This window comes from Marmota monax, unplaced genomic scaffold (genome assembly GCF_021218885.2).
Source record: "Marmota monax isolate L192 unplaced genomic scaffold, Marmota_monax_Labrador192_F-V1.1 WCK01_AAM20220418_F8-fsc00036, whole genome shotgun sequence".
Classification (NCBI taxonomy): Eukaryota; Metazoa; Chordata; class Mammalia; order Rodentia; family Sciuridae; genus Marmota; species Marmota monax.
In genome coordinates, this window is record NW_026694491.1 from 16,031,361 (window position 1) to 16,044,963 (window position 13,603).

Here is a 13,603-nt window from a genome sequence, read left to right on the forward strand (position 1 = left end):
CAAGTCCACCCAAAGACTCAGATTGAACTTAATTATTGTAGAACACACACACACACAAACACACACACACACACACACACACACAGAGCTGCTCCAGTGTAATACAGTGTAGACACTTGAAGGAGCTGCAGGATAGAGTCTGAGAAAAAGTATCAGAAGAAGTCTAACAGCAAATGAAGAAATAAAAATATGGACACTACAAGAATGTGTAGCCTCTAGCACCTCTGGTTACAAAAAACATGAAACAATGCCCAATTCCTAGCTAGATTAACCTACGTCCTTTCGGTTCCTAGGACCTGATCCTACCCAAAAATTTCAAAATCCAAATTTCAAAATCTAAAAAGACAAAGCAAGTATCAGAACCACTCAGATGCTGAAATATGAGCCAGATTTTGGAATTATTAGTCAAAACTTAAAACAACGATGGTTTATTAAGGGTTCTAGTGGAAATATAGACAACCTGTAAGAAAACAGACGGGCAATGAAAGCAGGGAGATGTCAGAAAGAATGAAAAGGAAATGCTAGAAATTGAAAGTTCTGTAAAAGAAATCAAGATTGTCCTGGATGGGCTCATCAGAAGCCCCAGTAGGGCCAAGGAAAGAACTGTTGGGCTTGAATAGAGGTCAAAAGAAACTTCCCAAACTGACATGCAAGGAGAAAAAGAATGAAAAGCATAGAACATCCAAGACCTGTGGGAAAATTCCAGACATGTCAGTTATAGGTAACGGGAATATCAGAAGAGGAAGAAAGAAAGCTGAGCTGCAGTAATAATGATGGAGGACTCTGCAAAAATTAACGACAAACACTAAACCGCAGATTCATAAATCTCAGAGTGCACTAAGCAAGATAAATTCCTAAAGCACTGCATGTAGGCATATTACATTCAAACAGCAGAAAGCCAAAGACAAAATGGGAACTCTTGGAAAAATCACCCTACCTACAGAGGAACAAGGCTAAGAATTAAAATAGACTTTTAATCAGAAACCATTTAGAAAGAGGAATAGAGTGAAATATTCAAAATGTTGGGGTAAGAGGAATACCCAGAAACTATGAAACTTATATCCAGCAAAATTATCCTTTAAAAGTGAAGATCTATGGGTTTTGTAAGCAAATGAAAACTGAGAAAATCTATTACCAGCAGGCTTCCCTATAAGAAATGTTAAAAAAAATTGTTTTCAGGGAGAAGGAAAATGATATATGTTAAAAGTTGAATCTATAAAAAAACAGTGTTATGGAAAGAAAAAAATGAAGGTACAGTAAAATATATTTTCTTCACTGATCTGAAAGAAAACTATTTTTAAAAATAATAGTACTAATTTATTGGGTGATTATAGTGTATATATGAGTAAAATGAAAATGTGCAATACTCCATTATGAGGTAACCATGCTAATATGAAACAGTTTAGTGTTACTTAAAGGTGTACTTAAATTCATTTAAAATGCCTACTCCAAATTCCAGGGAAAACACTATAAAAAATTTAACAGAATTATTCTTGATACTCTAGGAGAGGAAATAAAATGGAATCCTATGAAATACTTTGCTGAAACCAGAGGGGCAGGGTGTGGTGCTTGCCTATAGTCCCAGCTACCTGGGAGGCTGAGGCAGGAGGATCACTTGTGCTTAGGAGTTGGATGTCAGGCTTGATAACTCAGCTAAGCTGTCTCAAAAAGAAAAAAATACAGAATATAGAGAGAATAAAATAAAAAACAAATAGAACTAAAGTTTGGTTTTTGGGAAAACATAAAATTGAGAAACTTTTAGCAAGACTCAGAAAAAGAAGATTCAAATAACAAAAAGTTTAAATGAGACAAAAGATATTGCAACAGAAGCCACAGAAATAAATGTAATCTTGAACAATTATACATGAACAGATAATCTAGAGTAGACAGATAAGTTCCCAAATACATAGAATCTAGCTAGATTGAGCCATTAAAAATAGAAAATAAAAATCTGAACAGACCAATGATGATAAAGGGTAATGAATCATGGATCTAACTACCATCCATGACAAAGAAAAGTTTAGGACAAGGTGGCTTCGCTGACAAATTCCATCATATTAGGAATTAACACCAATACTTCCCAAAGTCTTCCAAAATTTTGAGGAGGAAGCTATGCTTCCAAATTAACTTTTATGTGTGTACTATCCTGCATTATCTATGATAGCAGCACTACCCTGATGTCAACACTGGACAAAGTCACTACTTTCTACAAAGAAGAAAAGTACAAACCTGAACTCCCGATGAATACAAATGTAAAACTGTCAACAAAATATTAGCAAACCAAATGCAACAGCATGTTAAAAAGTTTACATCAAAAATATATTGATATATATGGGAGACGCTGGGTGTGGGACACACAGGAACATGCTTCACAACTTCATGGCAGCTCTATAACCTAAAATGTCCTTTAAAAACTTAAGATTAATTGTACTAAAAATCTGACATAAATACCACAGAAATTTGCTTATCTGTTCAAAAAACATAGGCGTCCTTTATAGTACTCTTTTTTATGTTTGATAAGATTTTCAAAAAAAGTAATTTGTAAAATAAAATTCAAAAAATTAACGACTTGAACGCTATATGTGGAGAATAAGGGCATGTTAAAAACTTTAAACAAAGTTATAACTGTTTCCTTTCATGTATTATTCAGTGTATGATATAAAAAATAACATACCATATTATTAGGAATAGATTTTAAATACTGCAATCAACAAATGCTATTTCAAGAACTAAAAGAATTAAAGTATATTTGCCTCTGATTGAAAATTAATAAATTCTCTCTTTAAAATATATAGCTTAAGGTTAGTGAGCTTCACCAGTATTCTGAAGGTGCTAAATACATCCGCGAACACATTAAAAAATTATCAACTGTTCGTTGAACTCATTTTTGGACTCATTCATATATATTTCTATTTTTAGGTAGATCTTTTCCTGAAACAAATAAGAGCTTTTTCTTTCAAAATATTGACCTTGATGGTATTTCTGATTTTCTAGAACTCTCCTCCTATCCTGTCTACTCATCAGAGAGGAAAGCAAAGAAACACACTCATTTTTACTAAATTTTTAGATATTTAAAACTGATTACTTATGAGAAATATACTACTACTTAACAACAGCTCAGGTGTTCCTGCTCTAACTTTGTTGCCTACCAGATAATCAGGTAAAAAATAAGTGTATTTTACTGCTACGTATTTGTAGAATTTTTGTACTGTCTATGCCCTGACACCTTTCAGTTTGATATATTATAAAATTCCCTGAAGTGCATTTAGCAGAAGTTATTTCTCTCAGGATGGTAAGAAGTTCAAATTGAAAAAAAAATTGTTCTATAATAAATATACTAAATGGAGCCTTCAATGCAAAAAGGCTTTCAGAGATTTAATGGATGATATGCATACATATTTTAAGAAGAGAATACAATATGCAGCTCTTCCCATACTAATTTTACTACTGATTTTTTCCTCCCCAATACTCAGGAGTGAACCCAGGGTTTCACACAGGCTTGGCAAGCACTCTACCACTGAGCAACACTCCTCAACCCTTCATTACATTTTGAGACAGGGTCTGGATAAGTTGCCCAAGGTGTCCTCAAACTTGCAATCCTGCCTCAGCCTTCCCTGTAGTTGGAGTTACAGACATGTGCCGCCTCATCTGGCCTGATTGTTTTAAAGTAACATCGAGGGCTGGGAATGAGTTCAGTGGTAGAACACTTGCCTCGCATCTTTGAGGCTATCCACAACACAACACTACACACACACACACACACACACACACACGGAATATCTAAACACCTGAATCTCAATGTTCTGTTGAATATATGTTAGGAATGTATTTTGTACATTTGGAGAATAATGCTTTAATACAAACTACCAATGCAATAATAGAAGACATAAAATCTTTTTAGTATTCTTGATTTCTTAATCCCTCATTTTATTCTTTATTCTATTTTTTTGGGGGGGGGGCAGTGTGGGGCTAGAATTGAACCAGTATGTCATACATGCGAGGCAAGAATTCTACCATCAAGCTACACCCTAGACCTTTTCAAACAACAATAACATAAATTTGACATGCTATAGTTTGAATATTGAATGTCCCCCAAAGATCACTATGTAAAGGTTTGGCCCCCACATTGGCAGTATTGGGAGATGCTGCATACCTCTAAGTGGTGGGGCCTAGAGAGAAGGCCTTAGGTCACTAGGGATACTCCCTCAAAGGGGATGAAGAGAACCTAGTCTCTCAATCTCTATCTCTATTTCCTCTTGAAGATGTATCCTCTTGCTCTGAAACACAATCCTGTCATGTTATGCCACTCTTACTGAGGCCTAATCCAAAAGAACTGGTGACCAATCTTAGAACTGAACATTCAGATCCCTGAGCCAAAATAAATTTCTCTTTACTTCATAGGTACCCCGAGTTAGATGTTTCATTAGTGCAGAACTGACTATTACAACATGTTACATTCTTGTTGAATCAGTGTTATATTTAAACTCAGAACAAATATATAGTTTCCTGTCACTGTAACAAAATACCTGGGGCAGGATACTTTAAAAAGAAAGGAGGTTTACTTAGCTCACAATGGTGGAGGCTGAAAGGCCAATCAGTATGTAATAAGTTCCAGAGAAGGCACCCTTGGCAGTATTATGACACAAGAACAAGACATCACATGGCAAGACAAGAAGCCAGAGTACAGGCGGTGATCAGTCTTGCTGTTTTTTAACAACCCTTACACAGGAACTAACCAGGGTACCATGAGAACTACATTAATTCTCTGAGGGCAGTACCCTCCAATAACCTAATTACATCCCACTAACCCCCACATTTTAAAGCTACTACTGTTCTGACTAGATATCAATCCAAGATTGATACTGGGTACCAATCTTCCAACACAAGAACCTTTAGAAAACACACTTAAACTGTATCCAAACCATAGCACTTTTCAAACTCAGAACCATTCTTTATACATGTAAAAAGAAAACAAAGAGGTAAGGGGGACTAGATGAAGATCCCTCTTCCACATAAGTGGAAATGGAGTGGAGAAGGTAATTACCACTTTTGGTGAATGTGGGAATGTGAATTCTAAACGGAAAAGAGGAAAACCAATCCCTACGGGCAAGCATCTTGAGTCAAAGCAACAGGTATCAACTTAATCTTATATATCTGCAGAGTTAATCTCTTTGAAGTATGCAAAGAAATCTCACAACATAAAATTAGGCTCCTGATAACTAATTTTCTGCTTAAAGTAAGTAAATTTCAGATGCAGTCAGAAAGTCTTCTAGATATTGCTCTTTCATCCCTCAAGATAACAAGTAGAACAAAATGCATGGTAGATAATATCTTCAAGGTTTATTTTTCAGAGACAAAAATGTCTCAGACTGATCAACTACATCTACACTACCTATTTCCCTATCATATGACATTATAATACATGGCTTTACATGATGGTCAGTGCGTACGTTAAAGTTTATGCCCCATGACTAATGTCAGACTGACCAAAGGATCCTATTTAGATGTGAGGCCTATTACCTATTGCTCTCTTCACTCTAAAGTAGCATTATTACCATGCACACTGAATTACAGTGTACACTAAAGAATGTATCTCATTCTGTCACTTTGACAAACAGCCTCAATTATGTCCTAGAAATGAGAATCCTGCAATTTTAAGCCTTTAAAAAAATTATCCTTTCCAATGTGAGAAGAAATAAATTACTAGGCAGGTGAGTGATTGGGTGCTCCAGCTCCAATTCAGTCTTCAACCAGTTACTAATGTTTACCAAGTGAAGGTCAAAGGAACTTCACTCCGGCAAGGGTGAAGTTCACTTGACCTTCCAAGAACCTATCCCCACCCCTTTCAGTTTTCAATATCACAATGTCTCCTTCAAACCTTAAAATCTGAGGCAATCTATACATACCACATGTGAATTAAAAATTCACTGTTAAACTTCACTTAGTATTTTTTGTTACTTCACACATACAGATACTTAAATTCTTCCACCAATAGCTATGCTACAATTTCTTTCATTTAAAGACATGCATGGAAAATGCCTTCCCATTCAGGAACTATATTAGAAGAAAATCTAAAAACTGAATGAATATTTCTTTTCAAAGCAAATGTTTAGGCATTTTGAAGTTAACCATACATGTGTGACAGTATAATAAACAAAAGGCTAGAGAGTAATTTAAATGGCATAACTTACATTTAAGGAAAAAGAAGGGGCAGTAGAACATATAGGCTTTGGACATAGACCTGGATTTACCTTGAGTGAACCTCAGCTTCCTTATCCATAAAATGGGTATCTAGTTTGCAGATACCTTGCTAATCAGAGGAGTATGAGCTCATCTCTGAAGGTACTGTGGTTGATGACTAGTGAAGAGACAGGGCCAGGAGCCACCCTCTACTGTGCATGATATTTAACTCTTTAAAAGGTAGGAAAGCAACCTATGGGGATTTATGACAGAGATATATGGAGTGAATGGCAAGTTCACATGGTCCTAGAAGCTCAAGACTTTGAAAAACAAATGGTGCTGAGCCCAGAATTAACTGTGTTTGAAACAAATGTAATTTTAATAAATGTTAGGTTGTAATCTATAGCTCTGCAGGCCTCATGCTTCACGATACACAAGATCTAAGGCCTCTAAAGTAATAAAGGTAAACAATGAGAAATGACAAAAATCTGACAGGATGGTGAACATGTGCATGGCTGGGCTGCTCCTAAACCTCTTTATGAATCTGCAAAAATGACTGCTTTAATATTGTGGAACAGGTGCGGCATTCTTAATATACATTCATGTGAGTGTAGGTACATACAGATGGTCCCTGACTTATAATGGTTTCGCTTATTTTTCTACTTTGCAATGGTGTTAAAGCAATATGCATTTCATATTTGGAATTTTGAATTTTGATCTTTTCCTGGGCTAAGACAACACACAGTATGATACTGTCTTGAAACTGGGCAGCAAGGCACAGTTCCCAGTCTGCTCTGCGATTGTAAGACAAAACAACTTTTAGTCTACAGTATACTGAGTTGCTAAGATAGGATGTTGGGTATTTTAGGTGTATTAAGTTCATTTTTCATTTAATAATATTTTCAACTTATGATGGGTTTGCTGCAAAATAATCGCATGCTATGTAGCAGAGCACATATCCACCCATATCCAGATGCTACAGGAAATAAAGGCAGTCTCCATTTGTAAAAGAGTTGGCCCAACCATGTGTGAGAAGACATTTGTTTTTAAAATATACATTGGTTGTACCACTTTCCCTAAGAGTGAACATATGCTTAAACCAGGAAACTGTTTTCTTTTTTAAAAAATATCTTTATTTTTATGTATTTATTTTTTATGTGGTACTGAGGATCGAATCCAGGGCTTTATGCACGAGAGGCAAGCGCTCTACCACTGAGCCAAAACCCCAGCCCAGGAAACTGTTTTAACAAGGAGAGATACTCAATTTTTCTACTGCCTCATAGATTATTAGAAATTATCAAGTTAGGAAAATAAAGATACAAAAGCAGAGTTTAACTCATTCAAATATTTTCATGCTTTGTTACATGATAATATTATATACTTAAAAGAATTAAGGACAGGAAGTCATTTAGTCAAGTATCACAGTGTATCAATGATACTTTAAGAAATAAAGAACTATAAACTAGAAAAAAGAAACATGTCTACAAAACGATGTGTGATCCCATGCTTATAATAAGTCAAGAAAATACCCTATTGGTCTTTGCATTATAAGACAGCTGAGACATAGTTTGGAGACAGCAGATACGTATCCAATGCAGGTTTTTGTAAAGCTAATATTATTTGAGTTCTCCAAGAATCACATTCTATTTAAGAGGCATGTCAATTCTCCAGCTATCTCTCCCCAAAAACTTGGATATCAGAATTTTCAAGGGATCATGAGGGCTTGAGCTGGCTGGCTATTTAAATTGTATCAAATAAAAACCATAGACCAAATACAAAAGTTAACCAACCAAGCCAACAAAATAACAAAAATAAAATGTGGGCAATTTTAAAAAGCAGTATAATATCATTTACAAATAAATAAAAAGCAAATATTTCTTTTCGAACACTGCAACACATTTATTTACATAGAAAATAGCCATAATTTTTTTCATGCAGGTTTTAATGTCAAAGAATTTGAGCATTTAAATTTTTTTTTTCTGAGACTATCTGGCAAAAGAAAAATATCTCTAATGATAACTTCTGACGTACAAAAGGGAGAATACATTTCTGGGATATTTTAGAGAGATTTGGATTCCTGTCACTTAGTGGCATAATGATTTAGAGTTTTTATAAGATTGATACTAGATAAAAAATATCTTGAATTGATGAAGGGAGTCCTAAAAAATGAACCATCAGACTCACTATTCGTCAGAGTAAAAATAATATAGCAATAACTATATGATTTCTAAAATGGTAAGTAATAAAGTTTAGATAAGGCAACTCCGCATAAAACTTAGCTGAATATTGCACTAGAGTTAAACTTCCTTCTTTATTTCATCTATTTCAGTAGCAATGGAAAGTGTGATATTATGTCTTTGCTCCTCGAAGAATTAATTTTGCAACTTGGCTATATGCATAATAATCAGTGAATAAGAACTATAGGGAAAATTACCTTTTGTACTCCTCTCTCTCCAATCTAAACATGGCTGTACAGTGATTACAATAAAACATATAAAGCAACCTCAATGTTGGTCAACCAGCATAATTGAAAAAAGGTAGCTCTGAACAAAACCAAATTAGAAACAACAACAACTCAACTCTAAATAGTAATAATAAAAGATCAATAGGAACAGACAGCTCTGTCCTTTCAGATACACTGACACCATTTTAGCCTACGGCATGGGGTTTTTCTGTGGAACTTCAAGTACTTTCACAACTGGAGTTTTATGTAGCCCAATTAACTTTGGCTAGACACAGAAGTCTGGCTCACTGTTCCCATGCAGTAGCCAAAATAAAGGTTTTCTGTATCAAGAATCACTGTCGGAGTCTCCAATATCCTTCCTTCTCTCCTACTAACCTAAATCTGGAAAATAAGCTAACAGCCAAGTAGTTTTTATTACAATTTAAATCAATATTAATTTTATTGGCTCACAAAAGCTGCAAAATATTTGGCTTAAATAAACTCAACAGGAAAAAAAGACAAAAAAAAATTCAAAAGCAAGCATGTGCACAAAGCTAGAGAAGTCACATGGCTTTAGAAACAACTAGAGAATTATCTGAAATATAATAATGGAAATGTTATTCCTTCCTTTCTTAATGCATGTCCAATTTTAAATTCATGGCATTAGCCCTAGGTAACAAAGTTCAAACAAGAAATAAATCACGATTTTAAGCACAGCAATTCCAACTCAGCTTGTGTTTAGTATTTTAATTGGACATGACATTGGTATGAAAGTTCCAAATAAATTAAAAGAGATGTCACTTGGGTCCAACTGTATTAGCATGGAGGCTACTAGTGACTTTAATGTAGAAGTATTGCCCAGGGGACCCTGGAAAATTTGTATTTGAAGTAAAATGTAGGATCTAAAAGTGACGATAGCCTAAAACCGAAGTCCTATGTTCATGACCTCTCACACCTAATAAAAAAAAAAATGTGTTTAACCACACAAACTAAATTAGTATTTAAAGGCAAAGTCTAAAAATAAGTTTTAAAAAGGGGTAGGGGAGACATAGTGACTTATTTTTAAGAATCACTAATCAGTGCCATCAGGCATACCAAGGGGAAAAAAATTCCACACTTAAAATTATTTAATATAGATTGAAAATCAGTGACACATTCAGAAAACCTTGAGGTTGGATTTAATTCTATTTTTAAATTGTTAAGTAACTTTTGGGGACTGTTCCTCAAATCCTTGAAGCTCAGTTTCTTCATTTATAGAAAGGAGATAATATTTGCTAAAGGTTGTCAAGCTTCTGTGGAATAACATGTCAAGCACAGGAATTCAGGAGATGCACATCTCTTCTATGTCCCCTCCCCTTCAAGCATTTCTGAAGATGACTCTGTGTCTACTCTCTCAGTACATCACTCTCATCCATGCCTGGCATGGAGTGATAAATCTAAATAAATATGTCAAATAAATTAAGGAACTGAGGGATAAACAAGTATTTTAAAAAGCCTTGTACCTAACTCTTCAACAACTTAAAAAGACAAGACAGTGAAATGCCACATACTAAAGAAATAAAACGATCAGTAAAGACTTATTCCCTGTCCCATGCCCAGTGTCAAAAGACAGACACAGATTTATGTGTGCTATTCAATTTGGAAGTGCTAATGTTGATGATACTCAGAGCAATGTGAAAGGAACTTCAGAGAAGGGGAAAAATATATATATAACTGCTTGAGAGAGACAGGCAAGACTTCACAGAGGAAATAAAATTTCAACAGGCAGAGAAAGGAAAAGGACATTTTTGGCAGAGGAATTAAAAAAACGATATGATCTATAGAATGTTCTAAGGCATTCTGGGAAACCCAAATCCCTTTGAACTTTTCTAAATACTATAAATATTACATGAATTCTTACAGAAAAAACTTATAAAAAAGTATATTGAGTGAATCATTCCACTGACTATAATAAAAGTACTAATAATCATTTTTCTCTAATTTGTCTAATAAAAAATATAATTCTTATATAAAAACCCTACTCTATAGTACAAATTTACTATAGGTACAAGTCCATTTTACATAGTTTTCTTTTGGTTACTTTTGACCAAAGGGTAAAACGCACAACAATTCCATTTCTATTCTTATTCTGTTAAGACTAGAAACCAATTCCATTTCATACTACATTTAAAACATCCAGAAGTCAAATGTGTGGCATTTTCCACCTTGTCAATTTCACGTTAGGTTAACGGCATATTACCAGGCTAAAAAACCCATAATTAGACAACCCCCCCAAAAAAAAAATCCACTGGGATCAGAAATTTGCCAAATCTTTAATTTACAAAGAAACTATTAAAGATGGTTGTGGGGTTTTGGCCTTGTTAGTTTAAGCCATTCTATAATGGGGTTTGTATTTCATTTAATCAGCAATTTGGAAACTATAAAACTCTTAGAGGGGGGAAAAATTAAAAATTTGGATTGTAATACATGAGTCTTTCCTTCTCTTCCATATGTTTCTGTAAAGTAAAACTTTTAAATCTTGTGTATTTTTTTTTTAAAAAAACTTCTAAAAAGAAGAAAGCAGCCTTTAAATTTATACTTTTGGTATAGGAAACTTAAAATATTCGGCCTTGAAAAAAAAAAGACACATGGTTTCTATATCCAGTACCATGGTCTAGGCATATTCAGAATTAGAATTATGTATATTAATCCTTCAATTTTTTTCATTTCCAACATTTTTTGGGGGGGGGTTGAATCCAGAAATCTGTAACTTATAGTTATTTTTGAAGGTGACCATTTAGCAATTTAATTTAAAATATTCCCATTTTCATTCCAAAACAAAAGCTTAGATAGTAGGAGAAACAAAAAGTATAGGAATTCTTTTCTTACATAAAATTGTGTGAAACATTATCCCATCAGGATGGGTACCAGGAATGATTTTCATAAGGTACAACAATTATTTTTGTAAGTGATTAAACAAGATATATTAGGATGTTCTAAATAGAAACAGCAATTTGTACCTTTCAAATCTGAGTTGTGATCTCCTATTCTTCTTCTGTTCCTTCCGGGACTTCCACAGTGATTTCTTTCACAATGTATTTTTTCATACTTTTTATTTCCTATTTTTTTCTGTTTATGTTATCATATTTTTATTTCTAAAAGCTCTTTCTTTCTTTTTTGGTATTTGTATTTTTTCAGAGCATCCTGCTTAATGATATGCTATGGCACCATCTCTAAAAGGTTTCTTCAAGTTAGCTTTACCGAATAATTTGTTTTAGTTCCTATCTTTGAATTCACTTTGGATTCACCTTCCTGACCATTTGCTCTCTGTTTATCTAATATGCATTTATTTTTATTAACACTGGAGACATCAGGTGAATACAGATATTAGGAATAAACTCTAATTCTACTACTTAGCTGTGTGAGTTTAGAAAGCTTAATTTTTTTAACCATCCCCTATTGTGTAATATAAAGACATGAAAATTACTTTTAAATACATAAAATTATTTTTATGTATCTCACCAGTTTTGTATCTCACAATGGTAGAATATCAGCAATTTCTTACGCGCTTCATCTAACACCAGTTTCACAAAACTGTGCCCTTAGGGAGTGTTTGTCACAGTGGGTGGCCAACTGGTATCCTCCACTTGTCTTATAGAAGATTTTATTAGATGGAATTCCAACACTTATGAAGTTTTATATGATGATGGTCATTTGAAATAATCAGATTTAGCTCTAATTACAACCAATTTAGGGCTAAGGTTGGTTTGTAGAACATAATATTTATGCATATATTGCTGTTAGGACACAGTCATTATGTCATCACATATATGGAGTTCTCCATTTAGTTTTTTTCCATTAAATCACATGTCAGATCTTATCTAGGCCAAATACTGGATAATAAATATTCTATAATTTCCGTACAGGGTTCTAATAATATCACTGTCATTAAGTCCTCACCTGTGTTAACAGGTTCAGAATCACTACCTCAAAAGGTATCTATCCAGATACACATGGGGAAAACCAACTTGTAAAGAGTGAGGAAGGTAGTTACTCACTGTCAGAGCTAGCAGTTTCCCATAGGTGAGATGGGCAGGGATGTGGTCAGTCTTGGATTTCAGTGATTCCATATACCAATACTCTGCTTCTGGGAGCTTGCTTAATCGCATGTATGCTTCACCTGGAAAAAAAATTCTGAAGATCAAACTGAGGTTGCAGGTTCTAGTGAGCTACTGAACAGCAGGATGACTACAGATAACGTCTCAATAAATGAGAAAAAAGGAAATTGAATGTTTTAAAAATAAATAAATAATAAATGTTCGAGGAGTGAGATATGTTTACTCTGATTTCAACATTATATGATGCAGCACACATGGTAGCACATAAATATGTATAATCTTAAGGTTGTTTATATATCAGTTAAAATACATTTAAATTTATAATGAAAGTTATAAATAAATAAAAAATTGACACTAGGCTTTTCAACAACATTTGCAATATCACCACCACCAACACCACCACCATCATTATCATGTTTACATTCCATGGGATTTCAGATACTATGGCAAGTACTTTCATTCATTTTCTCATTTGATTTCCAAATAAGTCATTATGACTTTCATTTAATAAATGAAAAACTTTGTGATTGGAATATGAAGTGAAATAGCTATTGCTAAAAATTTGGTTAAGTAGTACAGCTTTGATTTTTAACCTAGTGACATCTGATTCTTTTACTTTCTTTTTTTTTTTTTTTTTGGTTTACTTTCTTTTTATTTTTTTATTGGTTTTATTTTTTAAATACACGACAGCGGAATGCATCACAATTCATTTTTTTTTAAACATCAGAAATTTATTAGTTGCTCAAAACATTACATTGATCTTGACATATCATATATCATATATTGTTTCAAATGGGGTATGAATTCTTATTATTCCCACGTGTACAGACTGCAGGATCACATTGGTTATACTGCCATGTTTATACATACTGCCATACTAGTG

The 13,603-nt window shown here is 33.9% G+C and overlaps 1 protein-coding gene across 1 annotated transcript in view; it reads right to left on the reverse strand.

The window, feature by feature from the left end:
* The window catches only part of Tmtc2 (transmembrane O-mannosyltransferase targeting cadherins 2), a 227,531-nt gene that overhangs the window by 101,354 nt on the left and 112,574 nt on the right, over positions 1 to 13,603 (reverse strand). Inside the window, exon 7 of the mRNA XM_058571325.1 lies at positions 12,661 to 12,782. Coding sequence (XP_058427308.1) covers positions 12,661 to 12,782 — 122 coding nt within the window. The remainder of the gene's footprint in view (positions 1 to 12,660; positions 12,783 to 13,603) is intronic.